Source organism: Cinclus cinclus, chromosome 7 (assembly GCF_963662255.1).
Source record: "Cinclus cinclus chromosome 7, bCinCin1.1, whole genome shotgun sequence".
NCBI lineage: Eukaryota > Metazoa > Chordata > Aves > Passeriformes > Cinclidae > Cinclus > Cinclus cinclus.
In genome coordinates this window covers 15,493,371-15,510,349 of record NC_085052.1, presented here as the reverse complement: position 1 = coordinate 15,510,349, position 16,979 = coordinate 15,493,371, and the positions used below count along the sequence as shown (strand labels likewise).

The following is a 16,979-nucleotide window of genomic DNA, read 5'->3' as shown; positions in this document are numbered from 1 at the left end:
GAAAGAGCAAGCCAGGTGTATTTATATATAGCTGTAGCAACAGTTAAGATGAAAAGCAAGGAATTTGTCACTTTTATGAAGATACTGAGCAGACTTTTTCTTGCATGCGCTTCTTTGCAGCCAAGTGTGATTGAAAATATGACAGAATTCAAGCGCAGTCTGCCGCTCTTCCCACTGGTGAAACCACATATCAATTTCATGGCTGCAAAACTGTGAAGAACCCCAATGGATGAAGAAATGCAAATGATCAGTACTGACATGGTTTCAGGGGACTTCATGATGAACAAAATTATTAAAGATCATTGGGATAAATGGTTCTGTCCATTATGAACGTCCCGAATTCCTTCTTGGTTCATTTGACATTAGCTGTGTGTTAGGGATAGAGGGTATATAAAAATCAGTTGTGGTCATGTGTCATTTATATTACAGACAGCCTGTTAAAAACCAAAATCAACAAAAACAATAATAATAAAAACTTGTAGATGCAGTATATTTTTAAAATAATATATCCCTTCAGATTTTCATTTTGATGAAATAACTCTCCAGAGCAAACAAAGTTGCTTGAAATGTGCTTGTTACTCCTGAAAAACACCGTTTAGTATCCCAATAATTATCTTATTGGGAGTTGGAGGGGGTGAGATAAGTAAGTCCTTTTTGGGATGGGGTCAACAGTTTTTCTTAAAAATAGAGACTTTCACATTTTTTTGAAGTGACATGCTGAATGATACTTTTTTAATTGATCCTTAATGCAACCAACATATTTTCTATTTAAGTTTTATGAAGACCAGTGGGGCTGAAAAAAAGGAAATATGACAGCACAGTAATAGGTGAGAGAATTGTCTTAATGAGAATAATTGAAGATAAGGGCATGATTTTAATCTTTCTATACAAATTTGGGGACATTTTATATTAAAACTAGTAAAATGCTGGAAACACTTTATTAGTGCATCTTATTTTTGTTACCAAGTGTTGTCCCAGTCTCTTGATACGTCAACATCCTGTTCAGTTTTACAGCGTTACTGTGAACTAACTGTCCATTTGGTGTATCAAATACTTTATTTGGTGTTGTCTTTTGTTTTCAGTTACATATGTGCTGATGGAGAACTCAGTCTGTTTTGCCTCACCTGTTGTGTTGGGTCTCAGTCCAGCAAAGCACTCATTAGTCCAAATAACCTTAAACACACACTAGTTCTTTACTCAAGAACAGGTGCATGTCAAATAGGGGCTCTCTAATGAGTCAGATATATCATTATTTTGATATGTGTATGGGTCCTTCTTGTCCTTCAGGAAGGTGTTTTGGACAGTGCAGTGCTGGGGTAGCAGTGCTACAGCACAGTCTGTGCTTCAGGTTACATCACAAAGGGTTTCCTTCCACTTCTGGGAAGAAGGCTGTGCAGAACTCAGAAGGATCAAGAACTATGCTGAAATAATGTTTATATATATAAGTATATATATTCCATAATGTAGTAAAATGATAAAACAAGGTGTCTCATCCTCACCAACTTTACTGACTTCTGCAGCATGGTCTTGTGCTTGGGACAGCACCCAAATAGGAAAAGGCAAGGTAGGAGCATTAAGTTCTCCCGCCTCTGTAACACATAAAAGAGATGGCACTTACCCAGAGAGGAGGGAGTATGTAAAGCACTGATGATATAAAATCTGCTCATCAGAGGTGTTAGTGAGAATTTGCTTCTTACTAAAAGAGCCTGAAAGTAATGCCCTGATGTATCAAACATCAGAATCCTGCTATAGTCAATAGGGCAGTTCTGTGATTGAATCAGTGTTGGTTCTTGCATTGGCTCTGAGGCCAAATTAAATGAATGCTTGACAGGGCAAGGGCCTTAAGTTGGGTTTATTTGAGTTTCTTTTAACTGAATAAATATGGTGCATTTAAAAGTTGTTTTAAATGGTACATGTTTCAGTATCTTTTTAATAAATTTGATGAGAGTTTGTGATGTAACCTATTGCCAAGGAAGGCCGATAGCATCCTTTTAGCCTGATGAAGAGAAAAAAAAATAAATACAGTCTAAACAAAACTGGTCAAGATGTCTCTGCTCACATTTTTCATGGATTCTTCACATGAGCCTTTTTGCCCTCTTGCATTTCACTTTTGTTTATAGTTTTCCTTTAGTAAAAGTATTTGTATTATATATATTAAAATTTTAACAACATATTATAAAAATATATATTTTGGGATTTAGTATTTAAACATACCACTCTTATGGTGAATACAATGAAATGGCTCCTATTGTGTGTAAAAATAAATATATATATATATATTCATGGAAGTACTATCAACTCTTAACAGATGATATAAATAAATTGGAATAGCAGTGTATCTAACACAAGCTCACAAATCATGTTTTCCAGAGGAAAAAATTAATACCGTTAAAGTTCTGTGACTGGGTGTGGAAACCCAGGTAGTTCTCCAACAACTCTTAATTACTCTTAAGTGTTCTCCAGCATTTTACAGTTTCTGAGTTTGATATAGCAGTAAATTTTGATAAACTCAGGCATACTAATGGGTTCATTTTAATGGATCCAAAGCTGCAGTGTCTACAAGCAATAAAGAACTACCTAGAATACACTGTAATTCAATTTTAGTGCTTGTTAATTAGTTTATGTAAGAAACCATAAATTATTATTACATAACTGTAATTTTTGCAAGTGCTATTTTAAGCAGTTGATGTGGAATTGGGTGCATGTGACACAGCCAGTATGACAGAGTGCTAGAGTTATTCTGTTTACAATAAACAATCTGAATTTAATGTTTGGAGTTCTTAATTTGTTTCATTTTAATTTTTTGCATACTGGTAATGTTACATCTATCAGTCTGTGCATGTTTTTTGTTAGGCATTAAATGTGATTTTCTGCTTTCCAGTTGGACTAGTTAGGTCAAATAGCATTGCTGCAGAAGTGCTCCCAGGCACTTCTCAGGAAGTTTCTGAGGACTTCCCTGTGTGGCATCCCACACCACTTAGGTAGATCCACCTCTGTTGCCCTTTAAGTGTATGAAAACTTAGTAATATAAAGGTAGAAATATTTGCACAAGACAGAATTTTAGTTATCAAATCTGAAACTGTAAATTTAGGGCACGCCTGCAGCCAGACTGAATCTTGCCTACTGCAGCTTTGCAGTGTTGCTCTTGAGAAATTACTTTGCCTGGTCATTTTCTTTGTTCTATGCACACCAAAAGACTATGTTTCAAAAGGTTAGGAATATGTGATTGTTAAAGTAGTAAATAATGTGAATTCTGACAGCATAAAGATACAAGTCAGCAGGCCCTCCTGCTTTCTGAGGGGCTCCTTGAAGTAATACATGACACTGAGAAGCATTAAGAGAGACAGGTTTTATCCTTGGCATTGCAAAGAGTGGCTGGTACTCTCAGGGGAGAAAGAAAGTGCCAACAGCCTTCCTGGAAAATTACATGTCCCAAACTTCAGGCTTTGTCCACTTCCAGTTGCTGGGGGTTGGTGTAAATCTTGACTTATTGACTTTACTCTCTTGCAAAAATTCAAGTTATCCAAATCTATTTTAACTAATACTATTAGCCATGAAAAAATGCTTGAGCTTGTTCAGATTATTAGATTATTTAAGTGCTTGGATGTGAGCACCCTCTATTGATGATGTGTTCCACAGGGTAATCATAGCATCTGGAAAAAGTGTTAAACACCTTTTTAACTTCATTTATTATCATCTAGCTCTTGCTTTAAAACAGGATCAGCAGAATTTTACTTTACCTTTTCTCTCCTACTTAACTGTAGGTCTGCTGTGAAGTAAAAAATCATTATCTTATACATTTTTTACATTTTCCCCATGTTTTTTCAGTATGTGACCATTGGCTGACATGGTCACCCACAGTGACACTGGAATCTTTGCTTGAGCTCATACCTGACGTGATATTCAAATCCAGCTCTGAAATATTTGGTATTTGGTTTGTAGCTCAGTTTTTAATATTGTTGCTAATACAAGGCACCTCTGGGTATTTTAAAGGCAGAAGAGATCAGAAAGTCAGGCCCCTTTTGTACCTTGTAATTTTAAAAGAAGCCTGGCCTATGTAGATTCTGCTGAAAGGCTTTTATTTGAAACATTTATATTTACCATTCAAAGAATATAAGTTACATTACGTGCTGTGGGTAGAATATAATGGAAATAGTGGGTGAAATTTGAATTGCAGTTCAAAGGAACAAAGCGTATAAGGCCAAAGGCCCAGGAGATTGTCACAGTTAAATAGATTCATTTGAACTCAAGCATCTAAACAGAATTTAAGAGTGAAAATACTTACGGCTTTCTTAATTAACATTTTTAAGCCCAAGTGCAGCATTAAAGGATGTAGACATCACACTCATGAGCATTTGCCACTGTTGATTTTTAAGACTCTGTCTTTAGTGGCGTAGTGCAAAATTCCCAATTAAATTCTTTGACTTTGTAATAGATGGGGGAAGATACACAGCTCCAAGTGCAAAGAAGTGACCAGGCTTAGTCTTTGGGAAACTCCAGAGAGAGGCATCCAAGTTTAAATCCTACTTCTTTCTGAGGGTTTGCCACCACTTTACTGGGTGTTAGATGTGTTTCCTTCTGCATCAGATTTTTATTACAGATTTTCATTGTCTGCTCAGCTTCCTTTTCAAAAAGGGAAGCAAGGAATTGTGGTACTTGGCCAGTGACTACCAAAGGCATGTAAAACTTCACTGGAGCAGCAGCTGGAACTCAGGACCCTTTCCAGCCCTCCCCTCCACCCACACACAGAACTGGGTGTCCTGTGGTACGTGTGGGCTCAAACACACACCTGGTCTGGTTGGGAGCACTTACAAAGCCAGCACAGGTTCCACAGAGGAGAATGAGGAGGTCCTCAGCCTATGTTAGTAACTTGGAAAGTGGGAAGAACAGGCTAGGGAAGATTGTAATAGAAAATGGAAATGAGGTTGATGTTTTGATAACTTCAGCTAACCACTGTGTTGAGTGTAGAAGAGCATATGTTTTATATGAAGTCTGTTGTAAAGGATGGACTCCTGTGATGGGAGAGAAAGAAGAGGAGCTATTTGTGAATTCCAGGCAGTTGTAGGTGACCAATACTAATGCATGTTACATGGTTAAGGCTGAGTAATTTCAGAGCATGTGCAAAAATGGTATTGTGGGGTACTGAATGTAGAAAATCTGGGTGTGCAAGTGGCAGTGAGGCAGCCCTTTGAAGATGTAAATTTTACATGTGATGCCTTTTAGTGTATGAGATCTTAGAAATTTCCTGAATAGTACTTAAAGTGGTGCACTTGACACAGCAGTGTTGGAACTAGTTTAAAACACCAGAAATACATAAACATTTCACATTAATAGTGCCCAAAAATGGTTCACGTAGTCTTTTTTAAACTTTCCAATTGGCTTTGGAATGAAGTAAGTTTAGCAGGACAGATTTCAACCCAAATGATTATTTGTACTTCTGTGTGAAAGCCAGGGAAGTTCACAAGCTTAGTGCCCATCAGTACTCTGGAGTCAGTCAGCTGTCAAAAAGTTCAGCACCTCCTCACTTTGTCCCACTGTCATTACAGTAACTTTAAGCCTGCTAACAGTTCTGCAGGGCCAGAGGAATAGAAGTGTTTTGAACAACCAATTTCTTAAGACCCATTACTCCAAGTAAAGATATTTGTTTTGGCTGGGAGATTCCCATATTGTTCACTGGCACATACCTGTTAAGGGGGAAGTTTCAAGAGTCTGAAAAAAATTTATGCAAATAATTCTGTTCACAGATTATTGCCAGGTAAGATTGTAGGAAGAGAAAGTAATAGGTGACAATTCTGCAGCATTAAATGTATTTTAGGAACACAGGAATCTGTATGTGTAACTGGAGCTGTCATCTCCACAAGCTGGTTGTTTAGTTCTGCTACTCTGTGTGTCACCTTCAAAGGCAGAGATGACTGCTGCTCACCTCACCTTGTGACATCTCCCTGGCCAAGGTGAGGTGAGCAGATACTGCCATTGTCACACCAGCCCAAAGTGTCACTGGTGTCTCTTTAGCACAGGCACACACCGTGTGCAGGCAGCATGCGTGTGACCTAGGATCTTTTTTCTATGATTAGAGCTTGTCTTCTAATCCTGGAAAGCTTTACCCATGAAATTAAACCAAGATGGCACCTACAGTATGTCCAAGCCTGGAGAGCCACCCTGGACTGCTGCTGGAGCTCAGCAAAGTGGGAGATTTAAGCAAGTAAAACTATTGCAGAAATCATTTGAAAGCAGGTGCTACTCAACTGCAGGAGGAGACATCTGCTGGTGTATGCACAACAGGATTCTATTGCTGTGAATAAGCTAAGAAAAATGTACCTTATGCAGCCTTTTCTTGGAAGTAGGAAGAGTAGAATATTTACGAGTGGAATAGCTTGTAGGCTCTGTGTACCTTGAAGAATGCATATGTAAAGAATGCTTGTAGTTTGGATATTGTCCACTTGAATTTAAATGTCAGTAACTGTTAGTTTAAAGATACTTTGAATGTGAGAATGCAAAAGATTGTATTAAGCTCAATGTATACGAAGTGTAAGTGTGAGCTGGGGTGTGCTGGCCCACACTGTGAGCCACTTCATACAAGTAATGTTGAAGTGGAAGATATTGCATATAAGTTGCATGCCATTTTGCACTTCTTGTCTGATAATCATGTCTGTCTCTCATGTCATTGTGTAAAAAATATAAATTCCTGGGAAAAGGGGTCATGTGTTACTGTGTGAACTACCAATGCACAACTGTGGTGCTGTACAGCTAATAGTATGTGTTAGGCTTTTTTAAATGTTGAATTGCATAATTTAGAGTGAAGACAAGACCTAAACTTCAGGACAACGTGTAGTGTCTAAACAGTCCTAAGTGTCTTTCAAAGCAACAGAATAAAATTATCTGAATTTCTCATTGACTTTATTAGCTCTACATTCTCTACCCAACAGACACCAAAAAAATAAAGGCAGTTGATATAATTGATAAGGAAATCCTTAAACTGGCCTGACAGCTGGAGTAAATGTGTTGCCTTGTAGTACATTGATAGCCCTAGATTATGAAATACGTATATTGTAGCAATGGTTTTGGTATAAATTCTTGGCTAGTAGTTTAAAATAATCTTAAATACTTTTGGAATAGCTTATAGTCCTGGAAGTCTTGTAACATTCATGTTTTTGTTTTGATCTGACATCCATCTACAGGATAGAAATATCACACAAATATCTATGTCGATAGATGCATTAATTTTTGGATAGAAATAATCAGAGTTCCATAGTTTCATAGATTGTTGGACTGAGCTTGAATTTGGCAATGGTGTCACAGAGATCTGTGGCAGAGATGCGTTACAAAGGTGCCAGAGGATGCTGCCTTGCTAATCCCCCAGAGCCACTATACACCATGCAAGTAAAACAATAATGTCTACTTTTGTGGAGTATGCATTTGTAGTGTAATGAATCTGGCACTTTTTCTTAAGCTGAAGTCAATAATATACCTTCTCAAAACTGTGTGGAAAGATTTAATAGATCTGGTTGCCCAGCAGCTCAGCCGAGGCAATTGTTCAGAAAACGGACTGCAACTCAAAATCAAAGCCAAGTGTAAATTTATGTGTATGATAAATAAGACTCTAAGGGAGTCATTAAACAGTCACAGTCGGTAAACAAACTATTCTACTTAGGCTGGTGGTAATTTCTGGTACACTGAACTTGCTGAGGTGCCCCCAGCTGCCATACCACAAATGTCCTGGCAGCACTGTGCACAGTCCCAGTGCTCTGGCATTGCAGGAGAGAGTGCCCAGCTTGGGGAGCTGTAATGAGAATGGAGAGCTCTACAGTACCCACAGACCCACAGCAGCTCAGCAATTTGTGATGCTTCTTCCTGGTGCTGGAAGTAGGAATGGCTGAAAATGGCAGGAGAGGAGAGCGATCCTGCCTTTGTTGGCCCCTTGTAATCTCAGCTGCTTTGGGCAAGCTGTAAAGTTCTGTTCTTGAGCAATATCAATATATATAATATAATATCAAATCTTCTTACTCAACAGGTCTTTCCTTTGGTTTAATTTAATGTTACATGTTACTACCTTTTTCTTGTCAAAAAGGAAGTTGAATTATATCTCCTCTTTTGCAATATCTATAGTGCATTAATTAGTGCTGTTTCCAACCAGTTACCTGTGCCTCCAGGTAACAGGTGTGCATAAGTATTTGAATTGCTTCCACATCTAGTTCTTCATCTTTGAAATGAACAACAGAACTGGGTGTTTTATTTATAGTGATGCAAGAGAGTGAAAGACCTGAAGTATGAATTTCTGGGTCCCTTGTTGAGTCTTTAGAGCTGCCACTTCCCAAAATATTTTTGAAAGTCAAGTAGAAGTGACTTATTGGACAGTAAATTTTGAACTCTTGAACACTGCGCCATTTTTATAGTAATCAATAAAAGAGCAGGACTGTAGGCTGAAATTTTTCAGAGGTATGTTCAAGTTTATGATGTAGTTGTACATATTCAGTAATTCCTTCTGTTTGACCAGGCTATGGTAAGGGAAGACCAGGAAAGGAAGAGCTAATTTTTTGGGGGTTGGGGTTTTTTTTATTAGATATTCTTACCTGTTTCAAAGTTCAAAATATGCTATGCAAGAAAATAAGTAAAATTCAGTATCTTAATTTTTAGAAAGTGTAAAGTTTTTAAACAGGTATATTTTAATTTTTTTTATGAGAAGCTCAATTTTCTTTGCTTGGAAAACAGCATATTCTTCAGAGTAAAACCGTCAGCCTAAATGATTTACCATGAAACAAGAAGCTTTTGTGGTACCTTTCTTTCACACTGTAATTAAATTCTTCTTGGTGCTATACGATACAAGGTTTGCTGTTCTTCCCTGTAACAATGTGAAGAGTTGTCCATCTCACCGTGATGCATGAAAATCATTTCCTTCGTTCCGCTGAGGAAAATCCGTGTTTGTACGATTCTACAGATAAAAATCCAAACGGAACTTTCATTGCTTAATCAGAGAAAATAAATCACTTGTAAATCGCAGAAGTAGTCCCGCTGTGTATTTTCTAAGGAGCAGGACGACGCTGACATCCTTCTCCCCGGCGCTGCCCGCGCCCTTCGCCCCGGGCGTCCCGAGGGTTCTCCAGCCGGGCTGCCCTGGCTCTGCCTTCCCCTCACGCCGAGGGCCCGGCGGGGGCAGCACCGGCGGCTGCGGCCGGGCAGCTCCGTTTGTCAGCCGGCCCTGCTCTTCAGGGCTGCGGGGTGCCCGTGAGTGACCGGGGAGGCGGCACCGAGCGCGGCCCGGCCCTGCCCGGCCCTTCTGTGAGGGCAGAACGGGGCCGGGCCGGGCCAAGGCACCGGCACTGCCGTCACCTAAATGCGGCCGCCTCGCACCCAGCCCCCGGCGAGGCTGTGCCGGGACGCTGCTGGGCACTGCGGCAGGGACACGCGTGGAAACAACAGCAGTTCTGCCTACGGAGCAGGTCTGAGGGACAGTGGCGCACGGGGGGCTGAGGAAAGCGGAATGGCTCCGCTCTGTCCCGGCGACTGGCATAATGGGGTAACGTGCTCGTAGCACAGGCTGGGAGCTGTAACTGCCTGCCCGGTGTTCAGACGAGACAAAAGGGTCAATGCGGCACGGCTCTCGTACAGAGGTATCTGCCGGCACCACGGGCGCTATCGCGGGGACAGCCCGTGACGGGCAGCACGCGTGGGGCCGGGCGATAAGAGCAGACCCAGCCTCGCATGGTGACACACCCACTGTCTTTGCTCCCCGACCATCCCCTCCCTGTCCCCGACCCACGTCCTCCTCCTCGGGCCGCACTCAGTCCTCATCTCCTCACCCATTTGTCACCTGTCTCCTTCAGCCCGTGATCAACATCCCCCAGCAGCCCACACCCTCCCGCAGCTCCCGGGCTCTCTGTCACGGATTAACGCCCACCAGCCCTCAGACACTTCTCTCAATGACTGCTCAGTCCCCAGCCTCTTTGTCCTTCCTTCATTACACGTGTTGCTGAAAAAAAAAAAAAAATCTTTTGTCTTGGAGTAGGATAGGAAAAACAGAGAAGTCACCAAGAGCTGTGGAGGACAGCCTTTTTGCTTTCAGGTCCAGCCATACAGCACTGCAGGTGGCGATAAGGTGCTAAGATCCGTCTCTTCTCTTAATGTGGCCCTTAAAAAAAAACCCAAACCCTGGGAAAATCGCAGTTGTTTCATCCAATCCCACCTAAGCAGCTTCAACATTCAAATTTAAAGAGTGTTTGGAAGATTCCTCATACGCTTCACAAAACACACCATCTCAATCCATCTGAAGTTCTCCCTACCTAATTTTCAATTCCCTGCTTCAAACTCTAAGGCTGCAAGAGATCTGCTACCACTTCCATTAAACTATGACAGAAGAAATCTTCCATAGCTGCTCACTGGGGCCACACAGCATGGTGTTTGGAGCACATTTACTACAGGAATTCCTTGATGAGCAGCACCTGGGCCCAGCTCCTCCTGAGTTTATCAGAGCTATCAGAACAGCAGAAGTGTCTGCTCCCAGGAACTGTTCCTGCCTAATGACATCCTGGGTTTTTTATGAACAGTCTAAGAAATTACTTTTTATTTTGCCTGAATGGTTTAACATCCTGGTTCTCAGACTTTCAAAGAAAGAGTGAAGAACCGAAGAGCGGCCAGGATGAAACATTGTTATGACTAAAGCCCAGTTTCTTGTAGCCCTCTAAACAAAAATGAGGATCCAAAATGAGACCCTTTGAGCTCTCCTGGACCCTAGTAGGCTGTGACCAGTGGGGCCTCCCAAGTTTGCTGAGAATCCCTGAACAACAACCCATCCTGGGCCGATCCCCCCACTCCTTGAGGCTCAAGCCTTGGCCTGCTGATGAGATGCAAAGGCATCCAAAGGGATATATATCATGGCCTTTGAGGGAAATTTTTCACAGGTACCTTGCACTGACTCTCTGTGTGCATACACATGTGAGTATGCTTTGGCAAATATAGGAGAAACGCTGCTACCAGATGGTGATAGCAGCATTCCTATCTCAGGTGGAAGTAGAGGAGGAGGAGGAGGAAACATCTCCTTGCAGAGCTCTGTAACTTAAGGCTGCCATACCCTTGAATGGAATGTATCCTGCACATCTGCCTTCCCAAAATCTGTAGGAACAGCCTCCTTTTGGCTCAATGGGGGAACTGAGAGGATGTGTAGGTGTGCAGGCACGTGAGTGCTGAGGGAAGAGGAGAATGAGCCTTAGGACAGAGTGCAAGAAGAGAAATTGGCAGCAGTGTCCCATTAAGTGCACACTTTGCACAATGAACAAAGAACAGAATTACAGAGCCACAGGCCCTTTCCTCTGTGCTTTGCCATGCAGCAGGACCTTCCTTTTCCCCCTGGGTCAGACTTTTCTGCTGGGTGTGAGCATCCCTGGGCTGCACCTGCTGTGGTGACTGGCTAATACATCTGCTTGGAAGAGATGCCTGGTTCACACATTGAAAGGATAAACTGCTTATCCTGTTTTCTGTAATTCTGTCACAGAGAGCAAAAGCTCATCTGACTGGTTTAACTTAAGGGTAAATACAAGGCAATGTGGTTGAAAGAGATAGAAAATGGAGAAGGGACTCTGAATCAGCTGATTTGTATTGAAAGGCTTTATTCTGCTTGCTCTCTCTTTCTAAAAATATTTTTTCTGGTTTGGAGAAATAATATATAAATGATACTCTGGCAAGAAGTGCATAAAATCTGACAGATGAATAAATTGCACTCTCCAGAGCTGTAAGCTTGAAAAGAACATTGCAGAGATAATGAATGTTCTTGGCTTGAGAGAAATCTTGTCCATTAGAAATATACCACTCTGAAGATTGATCTGAACTTTTGAGCTTTCAGCTCTTTGAGAGTTGAAAAAAAATCGACTTATTTAATTTCCCATTCACCAAAATTGAATAACAGTGCAGTTGGTGATTTAAAATGTTGTTGAATTAATTATGACATTTTGTTAAATTCCTTTTTGTCTTTCCTTTGTACTTTTTTTTTTTATTTCAAAGGCCTCAGTAAAAGGCAAAGCATCACCCCAGTAGAGATGAGAGATGAGTCAGAGATTTGTCAGCTTGAACGGCCTTAGACCTGCACTTATCCCTGCTGACTATCCAGATGCAAGTTTGAAGTGATGTTACTTGCATCTTAAAGAGCAAGACTGAGAAAGCTCAACCTTCCTTGCTCAGCTTTGTTCTGACCTCTGCTACAGCCTGTCGTGGCAAACAGGTCAGATTCACACTTACAGAGCTGTAATAAATAATCTAAATCTGGCAGCAAAGGAAAAAGAAGTGAGAAGGGTTGAGTCTGAAGGGTGGTTTCATGAGTGACTGCATCAGCCTCATGGCTGTATTGGGAGGATCGGGTGTGTATCCGCATCCTCCTTTCCAGCCACCCATCTCACATTACTGGGCCTCAGTCAGGAGTTGGGAATGGGCAACTCATAGAACCCCTGCCAGGAAGGACACTACAAACCATTAGTACCCTGGCTCAGCTTAAACCATGCCCCTGCCCATGCAGATTTATGGGAAGTCTAATATGATAATACACACAATATGAAAAGAGTAGATGACTGTGTTGTTCCAGCATCTTTCTTCATTCACTTTTAAATTCAGCCTTGTAAATCTGAAGTCTCCTTAAATTTTAAAGTAGCAGTTACATAAATAACAGCACTAGCTGTGTATGTGCAGCCCTATTTGCAATCCTGAACACGATTATGGCACAGATTTCTACGACTTAGCAATATGAGAGTGAAATCTGTACACAAACAGCTGCTTTTGAAGCTGGACTAGGTGGCTGCCTGAGTCAGGCCTTTGACAGACAGACAGACTGTGCTGCCAGCCCCTGCCACTCCCACCCACCACGTGAGCTCCAGTGCAGCAAATTTGTCAAAGCTGCATCAAATATTAATGCTTCAGACCACAGATGTTGTTCAGGCCACACTGACCCTTTCATATGATCTGTCTCATATCCACACTGCAAACCAAACGTGCTGCCCATACTGAAACAAGAAAGACTGTAGCCATGACTTAGAGAATACATGGTAGGAAAGGAAACTACAGCTGTGCTCATGAGAGGCAGTCAAAGCCTTTTAGGATGTGGTACACTGATTTGCAGCATTTCAGATTTCAGCTGAAGACAAATTTCTCTCTCTGTTGTTTTTCTGTATCATATAGCTAATTTTTGTGTCATCCCTGCAATTTTATTGTTCTGTGGCATAATTTACAGCAAGCTATTTATGGGACTAAAATAACTGTCAGTTTGGAGAAAGGACACAGTTTGTCTTGTATGTAATAGAAGAAGTTAGAAGGTTCCTGTCCCAAAATGGAAAGCAGTACATGGATGCCTGTACAGGAAAGGTGAAAAATTTGTTTCTTATTCCGTTTTCTTGCTATCTCCTATTCTTGAACAGTCCAATTTTAATTTCAGGATTCTGTATTCTCTTTCTGGTTTAGGTATGCTATGTTGTATACTCACGTCATCAATGCACCTAATATTATAGTTGATGATTTATTTTTAATTATGAGAATGATTGTTGCTGTATTAATTTCCCCAATACTCTGTTCTTCATTTAAAAGGGCAGGGACATGTTTTGCTACTCCATTCATCTGCACTTTGGTGCACTGGAGCAAAACTGATTTCTGAGAAATGGGCTTTGCATATTTTTATATATCCTTTTAACACTTCATTAATTGGAAGCATCTTTTGATGACAGAGCATATCAAGAGGCTAAACAGTAATTACCTCCCACAAATCACCTATCCTTGGTACAATAAGCCACCGGTGTTTGGTGGCAACCCCTTCATGATAAAACAGAATGCTGGATTTATGAGGTACAATCCAAAGATAGCTGCTGCTGAGACAAGACTTCACAAACCTGAAATGTGAGTTTAAAACAAAATTAATTCATATTTTGGGCTTACAGAACAAGGTGAAGACTAGAACAACCATCTACTGAAAAAAAAATTGCGTACGCTCATTACCTTGAGGCTTGCAGGCAGATTCAAAAAAATCTCAGCTCAACAGCAGGTGCTCACATAAGGGAAAAAAAGAGATCTTCCCTTAGGACTGAGTCCTCAGACTAACATCATCCTGCTGCTTTTGAGAGAGGAGTTATGCCTGGAACACTGCATTTGCATTGTGTCTGCTAACGTCAAGGCTTAGCCCAGGACAAAAACATCATGAATTTAGCAGAAGTACTAATTCAGATAAGTACAGGCTCAGCTGTTGCTAAATTGGCAATTATAACTAGATAGTCTCTGCTCCCCTGCCATCATCATTGTTGGTGCTGAAGTGTTGTCTCAGTTCAGCGAGTATTCTATTTTCTAAGCTCTCATTTGTCTTCTGTTTGACAGCTTACAGTGATTTTGTTTAGCAGGAGTGATGAACTGCTGTCAATGGAAAAAACTCCAACCACCAGAGGCATATGAGGATTAGCCAAAATGTACAATTCCTACACAGTTGGAAAATGGGGAGATTAACTATAAAAGGACTGAACCAGAATATGAGATCAAATCATCTCAGATACTGCATGTGTTCAGGATTGCAAATCCATATCCAACTATCTTTATCTCTGACCTTTTAAAATAACTTTTCAGCACAACTACAGCTACTGGCAGGAGCAGCAGAAGCCAGAAAAAGAAAACAGTGCTGGCAAGTCCAGCATTTTACCTGCTGGAGAGCTAGATCTGCTTTCAGCTGGTGCAGAATGTTGAATTCCAGCATCTGCTCTAGGCTTACATTGCTGTGATAAGGAGGGATAATCTTGTCCTAGGCATTAGATGAAATCTGAATCTCTTTTTTCCAAGCAGTTGGTACAGTTCCAGAATCCTGCCACAACTCTCTCATTTCTATCTTTTGTCACTATGCACACTCTGAGGCCAACCTGGCTCGTGTTAAGTTGTACTGTGGTCTGTCTGCACTGGTGTCAGAGCCTTATAGTGCACCACTAGAGGATTTTTAAAATATTGTACCTTCTGGGGAAAACGAGGCCATGAAGCTTGTTTCATAGGTCAGATTACTCTTAGCCCCATTCAAAGCAAGTAAAACAAAGCAGTTTGCATGTCAGTTGTGCCCTCCCAGTACATCCAGAACACCCTGTGCCCTTTATGCCTGGCTCCTGGGCAGTCTGGCCGCAGGACAGGGGCACTGCTGGACACTGAAGGAGCTTCCTGGGGAGGCAGCTGAGCCCAAAGACTGGAGTATCAGGGTCTCACCCAAAAGATTCCCAACAGCATCCAGCAGTCATGTGGAAAGCAGCAATGGGCATGGTACAGTAGAATTTGAAGCATGAGGTGGCATACCCATCCGTGGCTCATACAGTCACACAATTACTGTTTGTGCATCTGTTTGTCCAGAAGACACCATTCCTGAGCTGTGTAACTGCACCTAAACCAGCTGAAATGTAATCTGCAACAACATCCAGCTGTGACAGATTTGTTTGAGGTGCTGGAGGAACCCCAATGCTCTGTGATCGAGAACTTACATTGATAGGTGCTTGCCTTGTTTCTGTAGATTGAAAAGGGCATTTGTAGGACTTCTGGGACTCAAAAACCAGCTTGTGCAGCTAAAAGTGGCCCTGCAGTCACTGCCTGCAGCAGCTCATACACTTGAGTCACCTGCAGATTTTGTCTCAAGTGGTTCTTCCCAAGCTCCTGCTGTGCAGCAGTGCAGCTTCCTCCAGCCAGTGGGACCCACAAAGGTGAAGGCAGCAGAGCTGCAAGGGCAGCATGGCCAGGGCACCTGGCTCCCACTCTGGGTATCACTTTTGGTTTGGCATCTGTTTTGAACAAAAAGGCAGGGTTTGTGTGTGTGTGTGAGCATGGGTGCTGTGGTTTATCTAATACTGATTAAATGTTAACTTTTAAAAATGCAAATAGATTTTGAAAGATAAAATTAACTATGTGCATTACTTAAGACAGCACCAAATTCACCTGTTAATAGGATTAGAATTTAATTTCATTATACAGTCTCTCCATCCTTCTGCTTCCTTACCTACTGGACAGGGAATATTAAGTGTAACTGTATTTTGATGGTAATTCTGTTCAGTTCCTCCATAAGTCAGTTAGTAAAAAAAGACACTTGGCTTTCAAAAAAAGGGTTGTTACAGAATAAAAGCATATTTTGAAGCCATCTAATTGCATCTCAAAAATGCAATCATAAGAAAAGAATTTGCTTTTAGAATACAGGAAATGTTAAATGTTAAAAAGCAAAAATACACTTCTGGAGTCTGCCTACCATGAGCAATATAATTATGGTGTATATCTGACTTATCCTAGTTACATTTCAGAATATTTGCTTTTTGACTGGAGCAGAACTGCCACATGCTGATCAATTCAGCTTGCTTATGCCTTTTGTGCCTCTCCCAGGATGCGAGCTATGACAAGCATTGTTCTTTTAAAAAGTGAATAGCACCAAACCAAAACTAAAAACCACCATCCAAGTTGCACATCATGGCTGATGCAGAAATACTCCATTTCTCCTGGTCACGTTCACAAGTCTGCCAATGTGTTTTAACGTTGGCTCAGTGGATGCCATTCATAAGCTGCAAGGAAAGGATTACATGGTTTCCCAGATGATAATTATGCAGCTGCCAAAAGGGATGAATTCATCTTAAGCACTACTTTTTAAAATGCTTTGTTAATTTACTAGTGAGGAATATCCAGATGGAATATCCAGGTAATGAGGCTCCAAAAGGGGACAGTCTAACAGGCTTTTGAAGGTGTCAATATACAGAATGATTTTTTTTATTACTTTTTTAACCTCTTCACATGTGGATGCCATAAATGGAGGTACTCCTCAATAATGAGACAGTCTAAGGGAGGTTTGAGGTTTGTAGTTAATTAATGCAGTAACAAGACAAAGTAAGATAACCATGAAAGACACCTGCTTGTCAGCTGGAGGTTTGCAAATAGTTACTTAAGTAATATCTGAATTCCACATACAATAAATAAGGACTGGGCCATCATTCTGAAATAAGAAGGCAGTAATATGAGTTACT

At 41.1% G+C, this 16,979-nt stretch overlaps 1 protein-coding gene across 1 annotated transcript in view; it reads left to right on the top strand.

Annotated features, from left to right (window-relative positions):
- IDE (insulin degrading enzyme) overlaps window positions 1-2,754 on the top strand; it is a 51,571-nt gene extending 48,817 nt beyond the window's left edge. The window contains exon 25 of the mRNA XM_062496171.1: window positions 121-2,754. Within this exon, the coding sequence (XP_062352155.1) occupies window positions 121-216 (96 nt within the window). The 3' untranslated portion in view covers window positions 217-2,754. The remainder of the gene's footprint in view (window positions 1-120) is intronic.
- Window positions 2,755-16,979: the final 14,225 nt, after the last annotated feature.